Consider the following 25641-nt stretch of genomic DNA (forward strand, 5'->3'; position numbering starts at 1 on the left):
ATAGCACCCACATTAGGCAGCTTTCAACTGAATATAATTCCAGCTCCAAGAGATATGACATCCTCTTCTGGATTCTTCAGGCACATGCACTCTTGTGTACCAATTCACATACACATAATTAAAAAAATCAATAAATAAGAGAAAATTCACTCATTATCCTTTTTTTTTTTTTTTTTTTTTTTTTTGGTTTTGAGACAGGGTTTCTCTGTGTAGCTTTGGAGCCTATCCTGGCACTCGCTCTGTAGACCAGGCTGGCCTCGAACTCAAAGATCCGCCTGCCTCTGCCTCCCCAGTGCTGGGATTAAAGGCGTGTGCCACCAACGCCAGGCTCACTCATTATCATATCTCTTTGTTGATATATTAAAAACTTTACTGTTATTGGTTTTTTAAATTTTAGATGGTCATGTTGATATACTTTTTCAGATAATATTATAAAGATTTTTCCACTTCAAAAATATTTATCAAAGTTTTTTTTCAGTATATAATGAATTAATGATTGGCTGATGGGCAGGTCAGGGTGGGAGTGTCTTAATTATTAATTAACATGAGAGGGCCCAGTCTACTAAAGATAGCACCATCCTTGGGCAGGTACTTCAGGGATGTGTAAGAAAGCAGTATTTCTCTATTTTTCTGCTCCATGTTCCTGTCCTGAGTTCACACAATGATGAATTGTGACCTAAAAGACAAAAGAAACTCCTTCCTCCTCAAGTTGCTTTTGGTCATAATATTTTATCATAGCAACAGAGGAGTAACTAGAATAAGTTTTTTTTTTGTTTGTTTGTTTTAAATATTGGTGTTGGAGACTGAACTGGAACAGCATGCAGTTATACCTGACATCTTTTATTTTTGCTTTATTTTTCTTTTGTACATGAGGTCTTGCTATGTAGCCTCATCATCTGCCAGGTGTGGTGGTACATGCCTTTAATTCTAGCATTTGCAGGTAGGCAAATCTCTGTGAGTTTGAGGCCATTCTAGTCTACATATTTACCTTATCTCAAAACACAAATATTAAAGAAGCTCATGATTCTCCTGCCTGAGACTCATGAATATTAGGATCATAAGTGTGTGCCACTGTACCTGACTCCTGGGGTCTTTTTGAAGCCACCCCATAGAACTCTGGTGAAACTGACCATGAAATCAGTAGTCACTGTAGATAAAACACCAGGCTGGGGCTGGAGAGATAGCTAAGTGGCAAATTGTTTGCCAGCTAGCTTGAGAACCTGACCAAACGGTCTAGCTGAACTGGAAAGCTCCAGGTTCAGTGAGAGACCCTGTCTCAAAGAAGAAGGGGAGAGTGATAGAAGAAGACACCACACCTGACACTGACCTTCGGCCTCCACATTCACACATAAACATACATGCATGTACACTCACACACACAGGCATACCGTACATACTCATATCATAAACCCACCCACACTACACACCATGCCCCTTGGGAGCAAACCTAGCCACTTACTTGAAACTATAAATCTAGTTAGTGCCTCCTGCTAAAAGTATGTGCATTTCCTCATGCTAGTGCTAAAATTTAACATCTTAATTTAACTAAAGAGTTTTTAAAATCTGACTAACTCAGTTGGAAATAACAAGCTCAGGCGTCCTCATAGCTTTTACAAGAAATCTGACTTTCATTAAATTGTTCCATTAGTGGAGACAGTCTGGGATAAAGGCAGCCATTAGGAAGCCGTGGCTGCCATCAGTCAGGTGCGGCATTGGTGCATTGCACTGGTCCCAGCCGAGCCCTCATCCGAATGCCTGGACTCCAACTGTGACAGACTTTTAGAGATTTTTGAATTCTGGAATATCTATATAGATGGCACTGGAAAGTCTGGAGTACTCTAGAAAGCCTAACTTTTTGTTCCTTTTAGTGCTGGGATGGAAACCACATCCATGCACATGTTAGCACGGATTCTGAGAGACCCCGGCCCTGGGCAGGCTTAACTTTTTCAGTATTTACAGTTTTACATGTCAAGAGTATTTCAGATTTTTTGATTAGGGATCTCAGTTCCTTGCTTTATGAGGCACTGTGGCAATAGAAAGAAGCAAAAGAAAAGAAAACAAAAACCACTTTGTATGTGACACATAAATATCAAATTCAATGACGGTAGATGGAGTTTGAGGCTTTCTTTTCTGCAGAGGACATGTGTTGGGGAAACCTGTCCTCTATCGCCTCAGCTCAAGTACAGCTGTCATTTGTCAACTTGTGTCGAACTTACACAAGCCTTGTCCTCACTCTGTGGGACTGAAACACTTGTGTTCTGGCTGCCAGTCACCATTGCCACCAGGAGAAAAGTGACACATTGCACTCAAGGGATTTTACAATAAAGAAGCAAGGATCACTGCCATTTTTCAATAAAACTTTGCAGTGTTGAGGGTGGAACCTAAGACCTCCCTCACAGGGATTACAGGCAAGTGCTCTACCACTGAGCTACATCTGAGCCCTTCCAGCAAGACTGCCTAGGAGCTTGGGATTTGTCAACAATCTGGCTTCACATGTACATTTTCAAACTGGAGAAGGGTTTGTTGGTGCTGTGGGGACAATGGGAGCTGTGAGGCTGCACTCACCTCTCCTTCTCTGCAAAATCATTTTGCAACTTCTGTTCCTTTTCCAGAGCAATCGTCTCAGCCTGGCTCTTCAGAGTCTGCTCGTATTCTCGTATTTTCTCCTTAAGTGCTTTTATCGTAACCTCTATAGAATGAAAGACCAAAAAACCAACAGTAAGGGAAGCGGTTCCTCATAGCTGGGTGAACCAAGCTTTTGTAACCTGCTGGGATCGCTGTATTTTAAACTTGAGCTTGTCCACGCTGACACAAAATCAATGGTTATGAGTCCCTTTGGGGACCTTTTACTCCCTCAATGTGAAATTGAACTTGTAGTATTCAAGTTGGGGAGGATCAATGGGTTTTGCCAGGAAGGATTGTGGTGGTCCCTCCAGCACACTTAGAAATGGGGGAAATCGATGGTAAAACATAATATTGTCTTGCTGATGCATTTTAAGTTGGTACTCTACAGAGGGCAGACTAACAAAGTTTGGGTGGGTTTAGAGACTTTACTACATGGAAAGGGTACAAACATTTTGGAAGGAGTCAGACACAGCCATCATCAGCCACCAAGGCAGATTTGCTGTTGTTTCTTGTGGGATGGAAAAGGCCAGGCACTGTGGCTGAGTGTCACTTACTGAACTGGGGAAGGGAAAAAACACCTTAGAGTTTGGGTGTTGGTGTTCACTCTGCCCTGGCCACCTGCTTTGGTGGATGAGGGCTCCATATATAGAGCTGATACTGTGGGATGTGGGAAAAAGACACTCAGGTGTTTGGGAGGAGCCTGGAAGTGCTCTTTGGCAAAGGATGCCTGAGGAGGGGTCACTTGCAGGTCCAGCTGGAGTGTGTCAGCAGGGCCAAGGCAGCTCTAAGAAGTGTCTTCCCACCCATGATAAACTGATAGCAGTCATTTCAGTTGTTTGAGCTGAGGACATCCAAGCAGAGAAAATGAATGGACCTAACCACTTGTACCCCTCCATTTTCATAGTCATCCTTGTGGGACTCTGAGCATTGTGATACCAGCCACAAGCAGTGGAGCTTGAAGGCATACTTGAGTTTCTTTGTATTCCCAGAATCTGGTCCAGGTAGTTGAGGTAATGAGTGGAGAAGCAGAAACTGGCAGGCCAGATAGGGTTTGTAGCCCTCGCTTTCCACAGCCCCATCTTTGAGGCAATAGACACTCACTGAAAACAAGTTAGGTCTGGAGTGGTGGCAGGTGCCTGTAATGCCAGCACTGATGGGAAGAGAGTTATTAATTGAAGGTTAGTCTGAACTTCATTGTAAGTTTGAGGGTAGACTCAAATACAAGGCAAGTTTGAGGCCAGCATACGTTATATGGTGAGTCTGAATGCAGCCTGAGTTACAGAATGAATCTGAGGTTAGCCACGGCTGTTTCAGACTTGTCAATACACTGAGTTTGAGGCCAGTCTAAGCTACATGATGATTTGAGGTTAGCGTGGGTCAGGTAAAACCCCTGTCTCAGAGGCAGCACAAAGGGCATGCCACTGGAGCTAAAGGTAAAAAGAACTAGGAGACTTTCTCTAAGTATGTGCAACAAACCAGACGTGCACATACTTATCTGTCACCCAGGCACAGGGCATTTTGAAAGAAACAAATCCTATTGGCAATTGCTGCAGAGGGTTGCTGGGGTAGAGAAAAGTCTTGAAGGATCCCAGCTTCATGGACCTAACAACTTTCTTCTAATCAGGACAATGTATCGCCTGTGGTCCCAAAGGCCATCATAGTCTCAGTAGAGCCAGATTCAAGTGGGATCTGATCCCAAATTTTCTGCATCCCACCATGGATCCAAGCTCCAGTCAGTGTATGATCCCAGCTGGGCCCCAGAGAAGAGCCAGGGGCCTGCTGCCTCACACTGCAGGCCTGTCTGTCTTAGAGCTCTTCTTACATCATTCCAGCTTCTTACTCCATCTTCCCACCGACAGTACCCACAAGTCTGTCTCCAACATTCTCTAAGGCTTTAAAAAGGATGCTCTTCACAACCCTAGTCATTTAGCTTTTGATTAGTTTCCTAAAAGCTCATTAAATAGCAGGGCAGGTAGAGGAGCCAGTCAGGTTGATGCCCCTCCCTTCAACCTAAGTCTTCATCTATGTCTAAAACAAAACCATGACGACACATAGACACACAAGAAATCTGGGAGTTGCTTTATAAACCTTGTGACTGCTGTTGAATTTTTTTGTTTTGTTTTCTTCAACACAAGGAAGTCAGGAAGCTCTGGGGTTTTGTTTTGCTTGTTCTTATTTTTTTTATTAATGAAGAATTAAACCCAGGGCCTTGATGACACAAGGCTGGGCAAACACTCAATCACTGAACCATACCTCCAAGTCCTCACTGGAAGACTTTCAACTATTGAGCTATATATCCTCAGCTCTCTTTTTGCTTTTTATTTGTGAGACAAGTTCTCACTAAATTGCTCAGAGTAACCTTGAACTCAATCTGTAATCTAGGCAGGCCTTGAACTTTGGATCCTCCTATCTTGGTCTCTGAAGTAGCTGGATTTGCAGCTTACACCAGGCCAGGACAGGTTCTAGGATTTTGAACACACCTGGCTTTTAGGTATAGGACAAATTTCTTTATGTTTGTTCCCATCAGGAAAAGCCTTTGCCTCCCCTGCCTTGTGATGCAAGGTAGCTCTGCCAAGAGTCTGTTTCTTTGTTTTTTCCCCATGAGGTCCATAATGAATAGATGAGGTTGACATGGGAAGAATGGTGTGTAAGCATTCAACTTGCAAGGATGAATCTTGTCTGGAGCCTTAATGGGTCGGTAGCAATTACTAAATGACTTACTGTGTATGACCCTTTGATCAGGAGCTGGCTGTCTGACAGGTGTCGCCCAGAGGCGACACATCAGTCTTTGAAAAGACAGATCCTATCACAAGATGATACAGGAGAATTTTCAAAGAACCCTGATCCGGTCCAGACCAAGAGCAATAAAAATCCCATGTAGTTATTGTGGGAGGAAAAGCTTAGCTGTGGCATAGTCAGGCAGTGTCATTATCTTTGTTTAAGAGATTCGGCTGCTTGCCCCACCCTGGCATCATGAGGAGGGTAACAATTATAGCCAGTCCCAACACAATGAAGAAGGCAATTAAGGGGGTGGGGTGGGGGGCAGAAAGCAAAGCTAGGCAGGCATTTGCCACCAACCTTGATTTTTCACTTCAGCAAACTCCTTGTTGTATTCTTCTAGCGTTTCCCTAAGTTTCTGGTTCTCTGTTTCAATGTCGTGTAGGCGCTGCACTTTTATTTCCAGCTGTTGCCCGAGGTCCAGGGCTGGTACAGGATCTACACAATGGGAGAAGACAGATCAGCATACTACACCCAGACCCTCATCCAGGAAACACTCCACCACCAAGTCATACTCTCTGCCCCTCACTGGTGGGTTCTAGGCAATCCTCTTCTGCTGACATAACCCCAGTTCCTTACTGGGAGTGTCGAAGTAGGTGTTGTACCTCTGAGCCACACCAGCCCCTTACTGGCAATTCTAGGCCAGTATCCAGAAGTCACCTCCTTTGGTAACTGGCTAGGTGGGTATTTTGATAAAGAAGGAACTCAGCCCAAGATCCTAAACATGTGAAAATGTGGTAACAACAGGACTCACTGGTATTTGCTAACTCTGGTGGGTGTGGTTTTATAAGGATTTTCATCCATTGGTCATATGGAAAGAGAAACACAGGTGTACTGAAGGGGAGGGAGGGGCTGCAGGGAAGCCTATCTTTTCTGCAGAGCCTTCCCTGGAGGATACTAGTCCATGGAAAGATGCCTCTATTTAAACATGTTTAGGAAGTTCATGGACCTGGAACTAAGGGAGAAGCAAAGGCCACAGAACACTTGTATGGACAAGACATTTTCTTGCAAGAGTCTCACAATGACACAGTATGGAAGTAGCACTGAAGTTCAGTACAGAGGAAGGGCTGGCCCGAGTTTATCTGACTGGCCCAGAGAAAGTTGACCTAAGCCTGCTGACTCCAGGTGATGATGACTATTCCATACATGAAAACTCCTGGAGAAAGGAAAGTACTCTTGGACTCTGTAAGGACATGGTCCTTTATTTTATTTTGTTTTACTTTGTGAGGCAGAGGCTCATATGTACCATGCTGGCTTTGAACTTCTGATCCGCCTAGTTCCATTTCTCAAGTGCTAGGATTAGAGGCATATAATACTACACTTAGATCATGTGCTGCTGGGTATCTGATCCAGCACTTTGTGCATCAGTCTTTGTGCCTGTTGAAATGCGTGCATGTTCTATCCTCTGAACAACATCTACAGCATGACATGGTCTTCTTTCCTTCCTTCCTTCCTTCCTTCCTTCCTTCCTTCCTTCCTTCCTTCCTTCCTTCCTTCCTTCCTTCTTTCAACTGCCATCCTCCATTACTGAGATGATGGGTATTAAGAACAGTCAGAGGTGTGCAGCTGATGGTTCTAAGACTGGAGACCCCTATAAAAGCACAGCTGGGGGTGACCCAGCATTACCCCTACAGCAGGCCTATGGCCAGCCAGCTAGGAAGTCACCAAATTCCCCAATAGAATACAGAGAGCAGAAGAACATCTGGACCAGTCCTGTGAGAGCTTGTGGACAAAAGAACATGCTGTCTGGGGCTGAGGAGGTGGCTCAGTCAGTAAAGAGCTTGGTGTGCAAGCATTAAGAAGTTAAGTCTGAGTCCCCAGAACCCACATAAAAAGCCAAATGTGCCACTAGTATTCCCAATAGTGGGGTGGAGACAGAGGGGTCTCTCTAGCTCACTGCCAGCTAGCTTTGCAGCACTCTGAGTTCCAGGCCAGCGAGGGACATTGGCTCCTGAGGAGCACCACCTGAAGCTGACCTCAGGCTTCCACAGGGATTTTTTTCATTCACAGCCATACAGCCTGGCCCCTCTCCCCCCAAAACAATGATGTCTGTCATCAGATTTACGTCTATAGTTGGATAAAGCAGACATACAATATATAGGACTGGCTTTTGGTCTCTAGCTTTCTCATGAATTCTCACCAGAAGACAGACAGACAGATACTAAACACTATGGGTCAATTTGATCTTCATTTTCCTTCTGTCCAGGAGGCAATTACAACCCACCTGCTGGGCCTCAGGGGAACACACCCTTTGGAATTCTGAGAGTAGAAGAATACCCAAGTCACAGGGCTTAGAAAGATTACTGAATCTATTTCTGGCAGGGGCGCCAGCCTAGCCTGGGAATGGCTGTGGAGATTTAGTCTCCTCTCAAGGAATGCTAAACACCACACATGGCAGATCAGTGAGGGTATATATTCAAGAGCTCACTTAATTTTCCAATGCCAGAGTCATTAATTTTTCAGACCACCCTTGGTTCCTGGAAGCAGGGCTGGCCCACCATGGCTCTGTGAGTGCTGCTTCAGAGCCTGGGATTCTCTGCGATGTCTATGTGTTCACAGAGCTTACTCCACATGTCACTGATGTGTGGAGCTGAAGTCTGCAGCCCCAAGGGAGCCCAGCATCATGTGACTGTGAGGCCTACTGGGCACTTATGCGGCCTAAATACACAGTCCCCGCCTGCCTCCCTTTCTCATTCATGACTTTCATTATTATTTCAATCGGCATTAAAATATTTATGTTAGGTTAGATTGCTAGAGCTATTTTGGGAACATAGTTCTTTTAAGCAGAAGTGGCAATAAGAAAAATGGAATTCTCAAAGCACCCCAGGTTCTTTTTTTTTTTTTTTTTTTTTTTTAAATTGCAGTATCTTCCCAGGAAACCTGGATCCCTCTTTGGCCTCTATGTCTTCAGGCTGGAAAAACGACTTGAGAGAAATGGTGATATGTCCACAGCTTCCTTTATATAGAAGGACAATTTGAACTTGATCCAGGTCAGGGATGGAGAGGGGAAGGTGCTGTGATTGGGGAAAACTCTATGAATGTTCACTGATAATTGTCTTTTCTAGCACAACTGCTAGCACCAATTTGCCTTTTCAAGAACTAAGGTTGCATTTTATACACATGTGTATGTGTACCCATGGACAAGGTATTAATGATGGGTACCTTCCTCAATCTTTCTCTACATTGTTGAGACAATGTCTTTCATTTGGCCTGTGTTAATCTGATCTTCATCTTCCTTCTTTCCTTCTTTCCTTCCTCCCTCCCTCCCTCCTTTCCTAAGTAGGCTAGGCTGGCTGGTCAGCAACTCCCAGGAACTGTTTCTACATCCCCAGCTCTGGAAATTACAAACTCACAGGAGCTTTTTACATGGGTACTGGGGATGGAACTTGGATGCTCATGCTTGCCAAGCACTTTCCTGACTGAGCCATCTCACCAGGCCCCTCCAGGCCACTCCTATTTAAAGGCCAGGACCCAGCGTGTCTGTCTCTGATGAAAAAATAGCTTCCATCTTGCTATTTATTCAGCAGGAATCCAGTAACATATGAAGAGAACACACATGTTATGTAGCAAATAATAATCAACTAAGCCTTTAGACAAATTCTCAGCATGCCCCGCTGTAAATGGAAGTTCTGGCACTCTTGTAATTATTCATTATGGCATCTACATTTAATTTAACAGTATTAAAGTTAATGTCAAAGTAGCAAAACTGGCTACAGAATGAAAAAGGAACTCAATGTTCAAATACTTTGATGCATTAAACTCCCAACTTTACGATGGTACATTGCATGACTAAAGGCCTACAGCATTGGAATATTGTTTTGGGATATGTAAAGTACCTTTTAGGCTTAATTTTTATTATGTGTATTAAAGGAACGGCTAATTACCACATGATGGTATAATAGCCCTAGCATGTTCGAGCTGGAGACCAAAACAATGAACTTCAGCAGGCCAAACCCCGACCTGCATGTTAAGCTGGGGAAATCATAGCTTTCTGTCTCGTTAACGATTTCCAATGCCATTTAAACTCCACATAAGCATTGTGAGGTCTGGGGCTGTACGTCATGAGCCTCTGGTTTCAGCAGTTCAATTACAGAATTGTCTGAGGGAGGAGACAGAACACACCCATAGACAGAAGAATAACATGCAAAGTTCTGTAAGCCACCTGCCCAGCCTCCAACCCAACATGCTTTGCCACTATCCCCATCCACCCACCATGACAAACTCAGAAAGCATTTTACGATCAACTGATAAGTTAATTCCTGAAGCACGCTCAGAGGTAGTGTGTAGTTCGTTATGCAACTCAGGACTTAAACAGCATAATTATGTAACAAACAACCCTATCACCTGGATTTATTCAGCACATTTTGCTAAGCGCGGTAACATTAGCTCATTAATTCTAGTCATCCCTGCAGAAGCTGGGGGAGGGCATGCTGTGATGTGTCAGGCGCTGGCATCTCCCCCAGGGACAGGGATGGGAAGGGAAGCTGGCCAGGCCAACAGGTATGCAAAATGCTAATTAAGAATGCTACTTCCAGAGCCAGCAGCCACCTCAATTATACTGTCTCTTCATGCACTAATTTAACAAGGGTTTCCTAAGTGGCTACATGATCTGGGAAAGGCCAGGGTTGGGTACTGCAAGGGACACTGAGCCAAGTCAGCAGGAAACAGCCTCTCTGGAGAGGTAGCCCAGGTACATCAAATATCAAGAGTAAAATAAAACATAACAAAAAACCCAGCCACACTAAAGATCGGATGAGTGGAAGATTGCCTATGAATGGGCAAAGAGGGGCTTTTGTTATTAAGAGGAGACAGAAGTAGGTGCCTGAATAGACATGGGGAGTTAGGAGCACAGTGCCAGGCATGAGCAGAACCATCCATCACCACCAAAGTAACTGATAACATTAATGAGAATGGCAGCAGGGCAGTTCTGGGTGCTAAAGGGATAGGTGATAAACAAGACTAACACCTTGTTCTCCAAGGCTTGCCAAAGGGACTGGAGGTATAGACCCCAAAATACATTCATGAAAAACTGACAGGACAGGAGAAAAAGGAAAAAAAAATCCATAACAATGGTCTCAAATTTCAAATCTCCATTCACATTTATTAGTAACATAAACAGATAAAAAATTTTCCCCTGTGGTGCTGGGGAAGGAACCCAGAACCTTGAGAATGCAAGGCTAGGGCTCTACCACTGAGGCATGCTCCCAGCTCTTTACAGTTGGGATTCTAGGCAGATGCTCTTCCACTAAGAAACCCAGTAAAAAGTCAGTATGGGGCCGGGCGTTGGTGGCACACTCGGGAGGCAGAGGCATGCGGATCTCTGTGAGTTCGAGCCAGCCTGGTCTCCAGAGCGAGTGCCAGGATAGGCTCCAAAGCTACACAAAGAAACCCTGTCTCGAAAAAACCCAAAAACCCAACCCCCCCCCAAAAAAAAAGTCAGTATGGATGCAAAAGCCTGAAGAACACAAGCTGATCAACCACCTTGGTGGCCCTACACAGCTGCAAGTGTTCCTTTCATATGCACAGGGAACATCCCTCAATAGCAAGCAGAGCCGAAAACAAGCCTTGATAAATTCAAAAGAAAAATATCATCCAAAGCACACTGGCTGGCCACAATGGAGTAAAACATGCCCTGGACCTCCACTTAAGAACATAAAAAAGGAGCAAATCAAACACTAAGTAAGCAGAAGTGAGCAGAGGAGATTGGGGAGCAATAAAACTGAAAAGGCAAAAAGGGGGGAAAATCAATGCAAACAAAAACAGGTTCTTAAGGAAAAAAATCATTGATATTGATTAGTTTCTAGCCAGACTGATCTAGAAAAAAACGTAGAATTTACAAATCCCAAGATCAGAAAATGAAAGAATGGATGTGACCATACATATTTTCTCTCTCTCTCTCTCTCTCTCTCTCTCTCTCTCTCTCTCTCTCTCTCTCTCTCTCTCTCTCTCTATAGGGTCTCACTAATGTAGTGGGAATGGAAATCAGTATGTAAACCAGGCTGGCCTCTAAGGCACAGAGACCTGCCTGCCTGTGCCTCCTGGACTGCTGGGATTAGAGGATTAGAGGCATGCACCATCACCACTGGCCCATCCTATAGATTTTTAAAATGGTAGAATATGCCTTTGGTACCAACACTGACAGGAAGAGGCAAGAGGATCTCTGTGAATGAGTTTGAGGCTAGTCTGGTCTACATATTGAATTCTGGACCAGCCAGGTATATACAGTAAGACTCTGTTTTCAATAAATTTGGTAATTTAGATGAAGTGGATGATTCCTTAAAAGTTTTCTCAAAGCCAGATGTGGTGGTGAATGCCTATAATCCCAGCAGTCTGGTAGGCACAGATAGGCAGATCTATGTAAGATGAAATAATGGCAGTTTTGAAGAGGGAACACTTCCCAGCTCATGAAATGAGCTCAGAGCTTTGACTATGGTCAATAACACAAAAACAAAAACAAGCCCACCACCAAACCCTAAAAACTATATTCTGCTGGATTCCTTACAAATTCAAAGACAAAAATTCTTAGCTAATGGATTGATCCAGCCAGTTATGTATATATGACTCTGTGTGTGTGTGTGTGTGTGTGTGTGTGTGTGTGTGTGTGCGCGTGCGCTCATTAGGTAAGTACTATACTACTGAACTACAGGCCGAGACCGAGTGAGGTTTATCCTAGAAATGCAAGATTGATATAACACTTGAAAACCAACTTAAAAAAATGTTTTGAGAATAAGAAAAATTTATATAGTGATAGAAAAACAAAACAAAACAAAAAGAGCTGACAAGAGTCAATATTCATTCATGATGGAACTCCCTTAACTTTATAAAGGCAGGTGCAATTGCATGGGTCTATAATATCAGCACTTGGGAGGATGGGTAGGAGGATCTTGAATTTCAGTTTAGCTGAAAAACAAGCAAAGGAAAGAACGGGGAGGGGCAGGAGGAGGGCAACAGATTGAAGAAATATAAAGAAAGATCTAAGGGTCAAAAGTAGCAGGGAAAGGGAAGGGAAGGGGGGAGGGGAGGGGAGGGAAGAGGAGGGAAGGGGAGGGGAGGGGAGTCACCATTAGATAATGTCAAATGACAGAGCAGATACAGAGCCACTGAAAATCTCCTGTCTTTTTTTGAAGAGGATAAAATAACTCAACTACTTTAAAAAACAACATAATTGTTATCAAGTTCAGTGACCTAGCAAGAATATTTGCCTTAAAAGAAAAATCAAAGTAGGCCTGAGGAGTGTGCTTACTCAGCATGGAGAAAGCCCTGGATTCTCCCCTCAGTGCTGCACAAACATGTGTGGTGCTTCATCAGAATAATCCCAGAACTGAGGAGGTGGAGGCAGGATGATCAAAACTCTGCCTTGGCTATATAGCAATTCAAAGACAGTCTCGGATACATGAGGCCCTGCCTCAAAATAAAAAGCCCTCAAACAAAACAACCTGTTCAGGCGACAATGGGTTATTCTTAGAGACCACAGACTGGAAGCAACTCAAATATCCATCAAGAGGTGAATTACTGCACATGTGCACCCTGCAACACCAGCAGCAGCAACATGCATGAGGGCTAAGGAGCCACTCGGTTGGTGAGGACCTGAATTTGAGCACCAGAACCCATGTAAAAAGTGGGACACTTGTAAGCTCAGAGACAGGAGGATCTTTGGGCTTGCTGGCCAGCCAACCCAGCCTAACTGGCACGCCTCAGCTCCCAATGACAGACTGTCTCAAGCAAGCAAGCAAGCAAGCAAGCAAGCAAGCAAGCAAGCAAGCAAGCAAGCAAGCAACAAAACAGCCAAGATAGGCAGCTCCTTAGGAATAACATGTACCCACATCTACACAAACATACAAATAGAACTTCAGTGGACGTGGAGTATAGCTCAGTCCTAGAATGCTTGCTTTGAACATGCAAGGCCCAGAATTCAATGTCTAACGTTATTAGTAAAAATTGTGTGTGTGTGTGTGTGTGTGTGTGTGTGTGTGTGTGTGTGTGTGTGTGTGTGTGTGTAATAAAATCTTTTAATTCCTCTTTACTTTTCACCACCACTGTATGTGGCCCAGGGGACTGAATGCATTCTAGGCAAGGACTCTACCAACTGAGCTACAGCCTCAGTTTCTGTTTACTTTTCATTTTGACATTTAAGTTTCCCTGCATGTACTTGAACTACCTTCATAGCCCAGGTTATCCTTGAATTTGTAATCTCCTGCACTTGGCTCCCAAAGAGCTGGGACTATAGGTATCTACCATGCCTGGCTGCAGCTTTTTATTCTACTTTTAGAATGTGATGTAGAGTTTTTAAATACACTACGAAAATTGTCCTTGTATACTATACACATAAAATAACAACATCTTGGGGATATGAATCTCAAATTTTTACTGGAGATAAATGGCTATATCTCAGTTGGTAGAGTACCTGACTAGCATACATAAGTTTCTGGGTTTGATCCCCAGCTCCACACAAACCAGGCCCAGAGTCACACACCTGTACACAGGAGGCGGAGACAGGAAAATCAGAAATTCAAGGTCATCCTTAGCCATAACACAAGTCTCTGAGGTCTCTGAGACACAATTTCTGGCCAGCACTCTGGACTGATGGGGGTGGCCAGTAGGAAGCAGTAGGCAGGGTGAGCCGAGGGAGTAAGTAATCACTGGACTGTGGACGAGGGAGGTAGTGGCAGGTGTGATACAGGGGGCTCAAATGTGGGCCAGCTTCTGGAGGCACACTTATTAGATGTAAGAAAAGAGAAGAATCCTGGGCAACAACCACAAGAAGGCTAATGCTGAGTTTCAGAAGTCACCCAGGAGAGTGTGTTTATGCTGAGAAGGAAGTCCTTGCAGAGGAACAATCAGGGCACCATTGTGACCAGGTAGAGTGGTGACTCAACAGGAGTGGTCACCTCTCAGGAAGTCTGCTTCTGTGGGGATGGAGGCACAATGGAAGCCAATGTTGGGGCCAGCCTGGGGCCTTTATTCACTCTGGTCAAGCCCCTTGCACAGGCCCTCCAGGACTTTGATATAAACATTTTGTGGGGGTCTCTAACCACTACCCAAGAAGCTGCTATGCCCTAATAAAGTGAAGCAGTGTCAAACAAAGAGGTCCCAGAATTCCTGAGGGCACATTAGTGGGCTTTACTCATGCTACCAGGATGACAAGCCAGCTTCAGATATGGCTGGGACTGTTTATGCCAGGGAAGACTTGGAGATGGCAAACAGATCCATACCATACTGTGAGGGCTTAGAAGCCCCATCTTAAACCTTGGGCCCGTGTTTGCACAGACAGCTCTGTAGGTAACATAGGGCTGTCCCTACCACCAGCTCCAGGATGAATGTGTTCCTTGTGAGCACCATCCCAGCGATGACATCACATAAAGGCAGACTCTACTTTTTGCCAGGACACTCTGGGCTAATGCAATCATACGATTATATAATTAACCCAGCTGTCTCATTAAGAAAATCAACTGGAACTCAGGGCATAATTAGTTATATGACAATTAGCATGCTGATGAGCAACTGATGAAAAGCTGTGTAGATACCCAGCATGCCAGGACCACCCCAGTCATGGCTGGGCTGGGGAGGGACCGATGGGATGAGGCAATGCACCCCTGTATGCAAGCACACTGAGAAGGATTCCCTGGGTCAGTTCAGGAGTTTCCAATGTACCAGGACATCCCAGGGCTTGGAGTAGGCAGGACCAAGAATGATAGCATGCCGAAGCTGCTGGCACACACAGTCATCCACCTTGTAACTTTCACTTCTTGAAAGTGTTTATGGCTGGGTGTTGGGAGAGTCCTTGTCTAGCATGCACAAAGCCCTCGATTCCACGTCCAATCACATAAACAGGATATGATGGTGTGCACCTGCAATCCCTGAACTCAGAAGGTGGAAGCCAGAGGAGTGGGCTATCCTTGGTATACAGTGATGCAGAGGTCAGCATGGACTCCATGAGGCTACCTCAAAACAAAACCAAGAGTTGATCACTGTAAACAGCATGTAACAAGGCACTTCGATAAAAGATGTGCGAAGTTTGTCTGGTGTCCTAGTAATGGAGGGTAGAAAAAAGCTGTCCTCTGTCTGGTTTCCAGTCCCTCTAGTGTGAAGCATAACTGCTTCTTGTCTCTTGAAGCAGCTTTAGGACCAGCTCCAGTCCAAGGAGCTACAAAGCAGCTGAGTGTCTGCATGTAACCTAAGCTGCACTGTTTGTTCCTCACAAGTTCCTTGTTCCCTTTTTGTCTTGGTTTGGTGCCTGGGGTTGTTTCTTAGTAACATGAACGAAAATGTCCCCAGAGGACCGACAGGACACCTGTAAGGGGGATCTTATAGGTCCTAGGCCACTAAAGTCACTCTGCAAGGGTCAAGGGCCTAGTTTGCCAACATCAGGAGACCCGGAACACTTGAACTAGACTAGCCCTCTGGAATCAGACTAGAGGCAACCATATTTTTCCAGCCTTGACAGCTAGCATACCAATGACACGATGGTGTGAAAAACCAAGAGGCAGTTCTAACTGAAACATCAGACCCTGTCAGCTTTCCCTAGGAGTCATTATGACCAACAGAAAAAGGAGGAGGAATGGAAAGAAAGTTTCTAATTTTATCTGTGGCATGTCCTCACCTACATGGCCATTTCACCCTTGTGGAGGACCATTAAAAAGGAGACCTCAAGCTGAGGCTGTAGCTCTGCTTATAGAGTGTCTGCCTAACATGCTTGGTGTTCTGGATTCAACCCCTAACCTAGCAGCACATAAATAGGTCATGGAGGTGCACACCTGTAATCCTAGCACTTGGGAGGTAGAGGTAGGAGGATCAGGAGTTCAAGGTCATCAATAGCTATATGAATATTTGATCAGCCTGGAACTACTGAGACCTTGTCTCAAAAACAAGCAAACAAACAAACAAACAAACAAACAAAACAAACGGTTGTGTGAAGTTTCTGCCAACTTTGTATAAAGTTCTGGGGATAGAATAACCCACAAATGAGCTGTGGATGTAGTGTGACCAGCTGCCTCAAGCTCTTGTGGCCATGTCTCCTGGTGGCTCTCCTAAAACTGTGAGCCGAAACAGACCCTTTCTCCCTTAAGTTGCTTTTGTCACAGCAACAAGCAAAGTAGCTGCCACACATGCACGTTCCAAAACCACAGGCCAGTTTCCTGGGGCAAGCAAGGAAGTGGAGGCAGTTCTTACACCATGGGCTGGAGCCCTGCTTCATGAGGCGATGAATATTTTATAGTGCTGGTAATGTGCTTCCTAAGGCTTCAACCTGAAATGCTCCCGGGCACTGTCTTTGAGTTTAAAGGGCCTCATGGGTAGGGAGTATACTGCCACCGAGTCAGGAGTAAAATATGATGCTTGCATGGGAATCCTAGAAGCCAGGAGAAGATGGGCAGCTTGCAAAGAGATTTTCCCAAGGAGCTTTGTGGCTAAGGCCAAATGCTGCTGCTGCTGCTGCAGCAGCAGCAGCAGCAGCAGCAGCAGCAGCAAATGAATGGTAGTAGTTTCACCAACTAGGTGTCTGTGTCTTATGTCTAAGGACTCTTTTATGACCATGTAGTGTAAGAATGTGGTAGCCATGTGTGTGTATGTGAGGACACCACAGGTTGATATCAGATGCCTTACTCCATTGTTCTGTTTTGTTTCTTGAAACAGGGTCTCACTGAACCCAGAGCTCACTAGACTGGCTGTTCAGAAAGTGAAAGAATTATACACCCACACCACCACACCTGGATTTTTGAGTGGGTGCTGGAGACCCAAATTCAGGTCCTCCTGCTTGACAGGCTAGCACTTTACCAACTATGCCATCTCTCCAGTACAAGTCTAAGGATTTGTTTGTTTTTGGACAGGGTTTCCCTGTGTAGCCTTGGCTGTCCTGGAATTTGCTCTGTAGACCGGGCTAACTTTGAACTCACAGAGATCTGCCTGTCTTTGCCTCCCAAGTGCTGGGATGAAAGGCATGCACCACTATCACAAAACCTAGTATATGGGAGGCTTGGGCAGGATTCAGAGTTTCAGGACAGCCTGGGCTATGTAGTGAGTATGGGGACAGCCTAATTCTTTCAGACTTTATTTCAACACATATTCTTACACACACATCTTTCCACAACTGCTGCATCAAGAACTTTCCAGAACAGACATCCAATCATGTTTTAGCTTTATGAGAACTTTACAAGTAGGCAGGTAACTGCTCTTACCTATGATTCACTGGTAAGGGCAACTGTCTTAGTCAAGAGTTCCTATTACTGAGATGAAACACCATGACCAAAGCAACTCAGGGAGGAAAGGGTTTATCTAGCTTATATGTCCATATCACTGTTAATGAACAAAGGAAGTCTGGACAGGAACTCAGAGTATGAACTTGGAAGCAGGAGCTGATGCAGAGGTCATGGAAGAGTGCTGCTTACTGGCTTGCTCCCCGTGCTTTCTCAGCCTGTTTTCTTAGAGAACCCAGGACCACCAGCTCAGATGTAGCCCCACCCACAATGGGCTGGATCTGCCCCCATCAATCACTAATTAAAAAAATGCCCCACAGGCTTGCCTACAGCCCAATTTTAAGGAGGCATTTTCTCAGTTCGGACTCCTTCCTCTGATAACTCTAGCTTGTGTCAGGCTGACATAAAACTAGCCAGTACAGCGACTGAGAGTTAGACTGCAAGTGATTATTCTGCTGATTTATGTATGTTGCCCCCTCCCACCCATGCAAACAAATACATTATCACAGAATGAAAATCTGAAAATCTGAAGCAAGTCACCCACTCAAGGTTAATGACTGGCAGATTATGCATGCCATCAAGAAAATTCCTGCTATGCAGAGCCTTCAAAAGGAGGCCATTCCATTGTATTCCATTTATGCGAGGGGGCCATCCTTTAAAAGCAGAGACATTTGTTTCTTGTATCCTCAGAGATACAAGCTGTTTTACTCAAACTGTAATCTCGAAATATTTTCTCTACTGACCAAAGTGTGTACAGTGTTGGGGGAGGGAGAAGGAAAGGAAGTGTCACCTGTGAGTCTTTTGGAACTGTCACCTGGTCTTAGTCCAGGCTTCTAAGTGATGGACAGCCAGGAGGTGCTGGCAGAGTTGAAGAGTCTTGAACAGCATGTCTTAGACTGTGCTTTGTGTACTGGGAAGTTGGTGGCATCAAGAGTCCATTCTGAACCTCTGCCCTTCCCCACAGAGAGACATGGACCCAAATACAGAGAGACAATAGCCTCAAGAATAGGAAAGCTGAAGAAGAGGACCCCCCCCCCATCCTATCAGGTTATAATGCTGGCAAATGGTTATGACACTTGTACTCATGGAGTGAACTGTTAAGAGAATGGCCATAAATCTCAATGAGAAGTGCATAGATTTAGCCAGGCATGGTGAGGCATGTTCAGAACCTGAGCACTAGCCAGTGCTGGTTGAACACCAAGTGCTAGACTATTCTGGGCTACATGAAACCCTGCTTCAAAAAAATAAATGAAGCTGGGCGTTGGTGGTACATGCCTTTAAACCCAACACTCGGGAGGCAGAGGCGGGTAGATCTCTGTGAGTTCGAGACCAGCCTGGTCTACAAGAGCTAGTTCCAGGCCAGCCTCCAAAGCTACAGAGAAACCCTGTCTGGAACCCCATCTCCCAATAAATAAATAAATAAATAAATAAATAAATAAATAAATAAATAACTGGAGACAAGTATGGCAGTTCAGCAGGTAAGTGTATTTGCTGACAAGTCTGATGACCAGAGGCTAACCCCCAGGACTCAACATAGTGGGGAGAGAAAAATCAACTATAGGTTCTAATTTCCATACATGTGATATGGTATTTGTATGGAAGCATGTACTCATAATAAAAACATTACAAAATAATGAATGGATAACTAAAAAAATTAAACTGGGTCCACAGGTGTGACTCTGAGTAAAATGCCTTCTTGTAGGAAGCCTAAAGCTCTAACTTCTGCAGGAGTTGCCTGCCGGCAGCTCACACCTATAATCCCAGCACCAGAGAGGCTAAGGCTGGGCAGTCATGAGTTCCAGGAGGGCCTGAGTGACAGAGCAAGAACCCGACTCAAGCAAATCAACCCTCAGCTGGATCTGGTGGCTCATGCTTTTAATCTTAGCACTGGGGAGATAGAGGCAGGTAGATCTTAAAAGAAAAATGAAAACAAAACAAAACAAAACAAAAACCTCACAGTCACTAAGGAAATATTAGGGCATATTATTGTGAATGCTAGGATAATGACCAATAATGGCTCAAGGCTATTTTGCAATAAAAGTCTAGTAACACGCTGGGATTTTGTTTGATAGTCGATTGATTTTGCTTTTTGGAGACAGGGTCTGTGCTGGCTGGTTTTATGTCAATTTGACACAAGCTAGCGTCATCAGAGAGAAGGAGCCCCAACTGAAAAAAATGCTTCCATAAGATCCAGCTGTAAGGCATTTTCTTAATGCGTGATCAATAGGGGAGGACCCAGCCCATTGTGCATGGGGCCATCCCTGAGCTGATAGTCCTAGTTTTAGAAGAAAGCAGACCATGAGGAGCAAGCCAGTAAGCAGCATCCTCCATGGCCTCTGCATCAGCTCCTGACTCCAGGTTCCTGCCCTGTTTTGAGTTCCTGCCCTGACTTCCTTTGGTGATAATAGAGATGCAGAAGTTTCAACCGCATAAAGCCTTTCCTCCCCACCTTGCTTTTTGGTCATGGTGATTCGTTACAGCAATAGAAACCCTAACTAAGACAAAGTCTCTTTAGAGTTATTAGTTTGTGTATGCCTGTGGTAGCCAGAAGAGGCATCTGATCCCTGGAGCTGGAGTTACAGACAGTTGTGAGGCACCTAATATGGTTGCTAGGAACTCAGATCCAGCAAGAGCTATACTTCTCTCTCTTAACTGATGACTAGAGGCCAGGTCTGGTACTGAAATCTTTTTTTTTTTTTTTTTTTGAGGCAGGGTTTCTCTGTGTAGCTTTGGAGCCTATCCTGGCACTTGCTCTGGAGACCAGGCTGGTCTCGAACTCACAGAGATCTGCCTGCCTCTGCCTCCCGAGTGCTGGGATTAAAGGCGTGCGCCACCAACGCCCGGCCCGGCATGAAATCTTTATGTATTTATGAATTTCTTGACCTCCCAAGTGCTAGGATTACAGGTGTGCACCACCACACTGTTTTTTTTTTTGGGGGGGGGGGCTGTGAACATGAGGGATGGAAGAAGCCGAAGCTGGCACGGCCTTTCACCTAGTCTAAGAAGTGGCTGGGGCAGGAGAGGTGAGCAGGCAGAGTTAGGGAGGTCCCGGCTGGAATGCAGGCAGGGCAGCGTCATAGGACAGAAAACTTGCCAAGCACACGTCCGGGACTCCGAATGGAAGGGCTGTGTCAATGTGTTGCAGCCATGAAAATCATCTTTATAGACTGACATAAAAGCTAAAAGAAAATTCAGAAAACTATTAAACCATTCCATGGCAGTGGCAAGACAATCTCTGGAGCAGTGGATGCTGTCTGATACTTTAGATACCCTAGGGAGCTCATTCCCATGGGAGGTGTCAATCATAGCAGCAAGGTAGAAATTTGACTGAAGAAAGTTACAGACCAGGGAAACCCTGAGAGCATACTGTGTTTGGTTTCATGTAATTCACATTGCCCTATAGTGAAATTGCTACAGAGGCTTAAACTCTGAGACTCCTGCCTCCACAACCCTAGTGCTGGGATTACAGCACCACCCATCTGGCTTCAGCCACCACTTTGAAGAAATGATTTGACATCCATTTGTACATTCACTGGGCAAAAATTTACCAAATTTCTACTACATGGCAGATACTGGAGTAGAGGCCTGGGAAACGATTAGGGACAAGTGTACGACCACAGTTACAACAGCAGTGAGACTGCTTGTCTAGCACGCACAGGACCCTGGATTCAATCCTACCACTTCACAAACCAGACATGGTGGTGCATACCTTTAATCCCAGCACTTGGGTTGGGAAGGCAGAAGGGTCAGAAGTTTAAAGTTATCCTCAACTTCATTATCAAGTTTGAGGGTAGCCCTGAGAGACATGAGACCCTATCTCAAAAGAGAAGGGGTAGGGGTTGGTGTATAGGAGGCTGAGCATGGCAATACACGCTGTGATCTTAGCATTTGGGAGACATAGGTAGGAAGACGGTGATTTCTATGTTTACCTGGACTACACAGATCTGGACTGTGAGGTTGGAGCAGGATGTATCAAGACAAGATGGAGCACTTTAGGGTACAGGGCCCTTATATAAACTAACCTGCAGGTCTAGGGAGAAGACAACTCAACTGTGCTTGGGGCACCTGCAATGTGAAGAAGTACGATAGACATATCCTACAGGTAAATGGCTAGGAGGACTAGGTGATCACATGGTCCTTGGGTGAGCAGATGGGCGAGACAAAGTGCCACCCAAAAGAAGCAGGGTCCCAGGGAGAGGAACAGTGGCTTTAGCTATCCCGAGGGACGGTTCAGGAGACAGCTGGCCATGCAGGCTTTCACTTGGGAATGAGAGCTGGACAATGAAGCTGTCACTTTGGTGGCTGCTGAAAGCCATTCGGGGTCCCGGGAGGGTTCTGTGAACTGCCTAGCTCATACTTTCTGTGTGCCTGTTGGTGGGCACAGAACAAGAGAATAAACCTTGGCCATAAGGCACTTTCCCAGCAGCAGATCCCACAAACAAGGAGCAAGAAGAAACAGTGAAGTACAGCTCCAGGTGGCATGGCGGCTGGCGCCACCTCAGGACCCAGCTCTTCCTGGGGCTGGCAGCACTGCTCTGCCTGAGCTCCTGGCACTCAGCCACAGGACACGTAGCTGGCATACCTGTCGGTCTCCCCAAGCTTCCTGTTAATATGAGCTCCTGTGTCTCTCAAGTAGAACTCAATATGTCCACAAGTCCTGTATTCTACTAGACTGCAGCCTAAAGCCCACAGACAGTGAAGGCTCCTGGACTCCTGCCTGGCTGGGTGACTGTCAATAAACGAGGCGCTATTGACCAGGCCTTTCCTGGAAGCCTCAGCCACAGGATTACCTCATCTAAGCAATTGCCAGACTGCATGACCCAGGTGGAGGACCCCAGCTCAGCTTCCTAGGTAACTCATCAGATCTGTCAGTCTGCAGCATATCTAGCATGCTGAGGGGAGTGAGCCACCTGGAATGCAGGTGTGCTTTGGTTGACTTTGATACAGAAAACATCTTTTTTTTTTTTAGACAGACACTTCAGTAGACCATGCAGGCCTTGAACTTGATGTGTAGCCAAGAATGACCTTAAGTTCCTGATCTTCCTACATCCACCCCCTGAGTGCTGGGATTACAGGTATTTACTACAGTGTCTGGATTATGTAGCTACAGATCGAACCCAGGATTTCATGCATGCCAGACAGGCACTCTATCAACTAAACTACATTCTCAACTTCAAAACAGTAAATCTTATTTAGTCCATCTCTAGGTCAGTGGTTCTCAACCTTCCTAACGCTGTGATCCTTTAACACAGTTCCTCCAACCATAAAATTATTTTTGTTGCTACTTCATAACTTTTGTTACTGTTATTAATTTTAATGTAAATATCTGATATGTAGGAGATCTGATATGCTACCCCCACAGGGGTCATGACACACAGGTTGAGAACTGCTAATCGCTCAAGCTTGGTGTTGTGGTAAACACCCCTATCTCTAGTGATTGGGAGATTGAGACAGGAGGATGTGGTAAGCTAGAGATGAACTTGAACTATGTCGTGAATTTGAAGCAAACCCTGCCTCAAAGAGCAAGCATGGGCCCTTGAGATGGCTCAGTGAGCAAAGGCACTTGCAGGACCCAAGTTTGATCCTCAGGACCCACAGTGTGCAAGTGGAGAACAAACAAGTTGTTCTGATGGACACAGGTGCCGTCTGATGGCACACATGCCTGTGCACATGTACACAACAAATAAATGTAAAAATAAAAATTCTCCAGCCCCAAATGATAATTATGAAAATGATAAAATAGATAAGGTCTTTATATATAAAAATATAACCTTAATGAGAAAAACAATCTATTTGTGTTCTATGGGAAACTAAGGCAGAAAGTAATTTCAGATAAAGAATCCAACAACCTGCTAAGTGATTATTACTTAGCTGGGAAACTTCACTAGGGGAAAATCCTGGTACAAACTTGACTCTGCCCAGAATATGTTTTAGTTTGAGAACGGCAGCTGAGGTCAAAATGAAAGTAGATCTTTGGTGAACACAAAATAATAATTCTCCAGTTTGACAGGCCCTGGCTCTCATCTGGAATACCCTTCCCTGTGGAATCCTGCAGTGATGGCAGGAGCAGAACCCTCCTGAGCAGGAGTAACCAAGACAACGCTTGGAGAATGAATGGAATGGAAATGGTGGTACTTTTTCTATAAATCCTGCACCTTGGGAGTCAGTGTGGACATCACATAGTTGAGAAAAAACATTCTCAGATGCCTTACATGTAAGAGAACCAAGTGGCTAACACGTACAAGGTCCTGGGGAGTTCAACCCCCAATACTGAAAAGTAAAATAATGGGGGAAAAAGAAAATATGAGAGGTGTCCATCAAATTTTGGGCACTTGAGGAACAGTGTGCTGGTTAGCTTTTGCCCACAGGACACAACTTAAGAGTAACCATGGGAAGACAACTTGCCCCTGTAGGCAATTGTATGGGGTATTTCTTGATTAGTGATGGATGTGGGAGAGTCCAGCTTACTATAAGTGTTGTCATCTATGAGCAGGTGGTCTGGATTGTACAAAAAGGCAGGCTGAGCAAGCCACGGAGAATGAGCCAATAAACAGTTTTTCTCCACGGTCTTTGTTTTAGTTCCTGTTTCTAAGTTCCTATCCTAACTCCTCTCAATGATGTACTGTGATCAGGACATAAGTCAAATAAATTCTTTCCTGCCCCAAATTGATTTGGTCACTGTTTTATTACAGCAATGAAGAAGCAAACTAAGACATACTCTGAATACCAAGGAATCCATTTATAATACAGAAGCCTTCTTGTGGGCATTGAGAACATTTTTCAGAAAACCCATAATCACATACAAACTCTTACAGAAAATCATAAGGTCAGAATTTAGAACTCAGAGCATGATAAACAACTAAGGCAATAAAAAAGTATAAATGGAAAGTATTCTCTACTACTATGTCATTCCCACACCTTACACATTTTACAGAAGAGAAAATTGTGATCCAAAGGGAAAAATCAATACAATTGAGACCTTGCAGCAAATCTCTCGGTAGGAGACTAGATCAGAGAATTCCTTGTTTGGTTCCGCTTTAAGAGAGAAGACAGAAGCCTCTGGAGCACTGACTGGGCGGCTGTCAGCGCACACAGTGCTATAGACCAGGCCCTTCTTGGAAGGAGTGTAAGTACTCACACAGGCACAAAAGAGAAGTTTCTGCTCTGTTTGTCAAGATGTCTGCACAGTTATCAAACAGGGCAAACATGTGACTGCATTATGTGTGTGTGTGTGGGGGGGGCATACTTTGGCTCCCTTGTCAGCAGAGGAAGATAGCTCTGTGACTTTCCTTTCAGGACTGAGCTAGGATCCATGTGATTATGTCCATCTGTCCTGACAGATTCTCAATCACATGGAAGCCAAGGAATGAGAAACCCACCATACTGCCCTAAAGGACTTGGATGCCATATCCTTGAGAAATCCCTGACAAGGAGCACTTGAATGCAATCCTTTAAAGCAAGATGCTACTCAAATACTTAGTTACAGTGAATGGGGCTGTCAGCTTTAACCCTTCAGTGATGGATATTTTCCCAGGAGCCACTGATCCCCTGTGACCTGGAGGGGAGTGAAGCACACCAGGTGTGCTGTCAGCATCATTCCTAAGGTAGTACAGGTGGCATCTGCAATTGGGAGACCACTGCAGAGCACTTACCACCATTCTATACTTCCCTGTGACACAGACATTCTGCAGCATGGCCACAGGCATGGGCTTTTGTGCTTACAAAAGAATCAGCTAGTGGGCCTGGGATTACATACGCATTGTATTTTCCTGTTTACCCAAAGTCTAGGTTCTAAAGAATTCACATTCCTCAAACCCCTTGGTTTTCCAGGGAACCCTAGGAAAACTAAAGACAGTAACAGTCACAACTGAGCAAACAGAATACCCTCCTCCCTGGCTAGCAATGGCCTGACTTACCTGGAACATCAATTAGTCTCTTGTACACAGTCAAGAAGGCTGCCTCTGCCTCTTTGCTTCTTTTGCTCAGTGCATCAATCTGAAAGGAAAGGAGACAAGAGATAATTCAGAATGTGTTGATGTAGCCTAGA

At 44.8% G+C, this 25641-nt stretch overlaps 1 protein-coding gene across 1 annotated transcript in view; it reads right to left on the reverse strand.

The window, feature by feature from the left end:
- Positions 1–25641, reverse strand: part of Cux1 (cut like homeobox 1) — a 299475-nt gene that overhangs the window by 104265 nt on the left and 169569 nt on the right. The window contains 3 exon segments of the mRNA XM_027416212.2: positions 2566–2689; positions 5704–5841; positions 25511–25589. Of these exon segments, the coding sequence (XP_027272013.1) occupies positions 2566–2689; positions 5704–5841; positions 25511–25589 (341 nt within the window).

This window comes from Cricetulus griseus, chromosome 4 (assembly GCF_003668045.3).
Source record: "Cricetulus griseus strain 17A/GY chromosome 4, alternate assembly CriGri-PICRH-1.0, whole genome shotgun sequence".
Classification (NCBI taxonomy): Eukaryota; Metazoa; Chordata; class Mammalia; order Rodentia; family Cricetidae; genus Cricetulus; species Cricetulus griseus.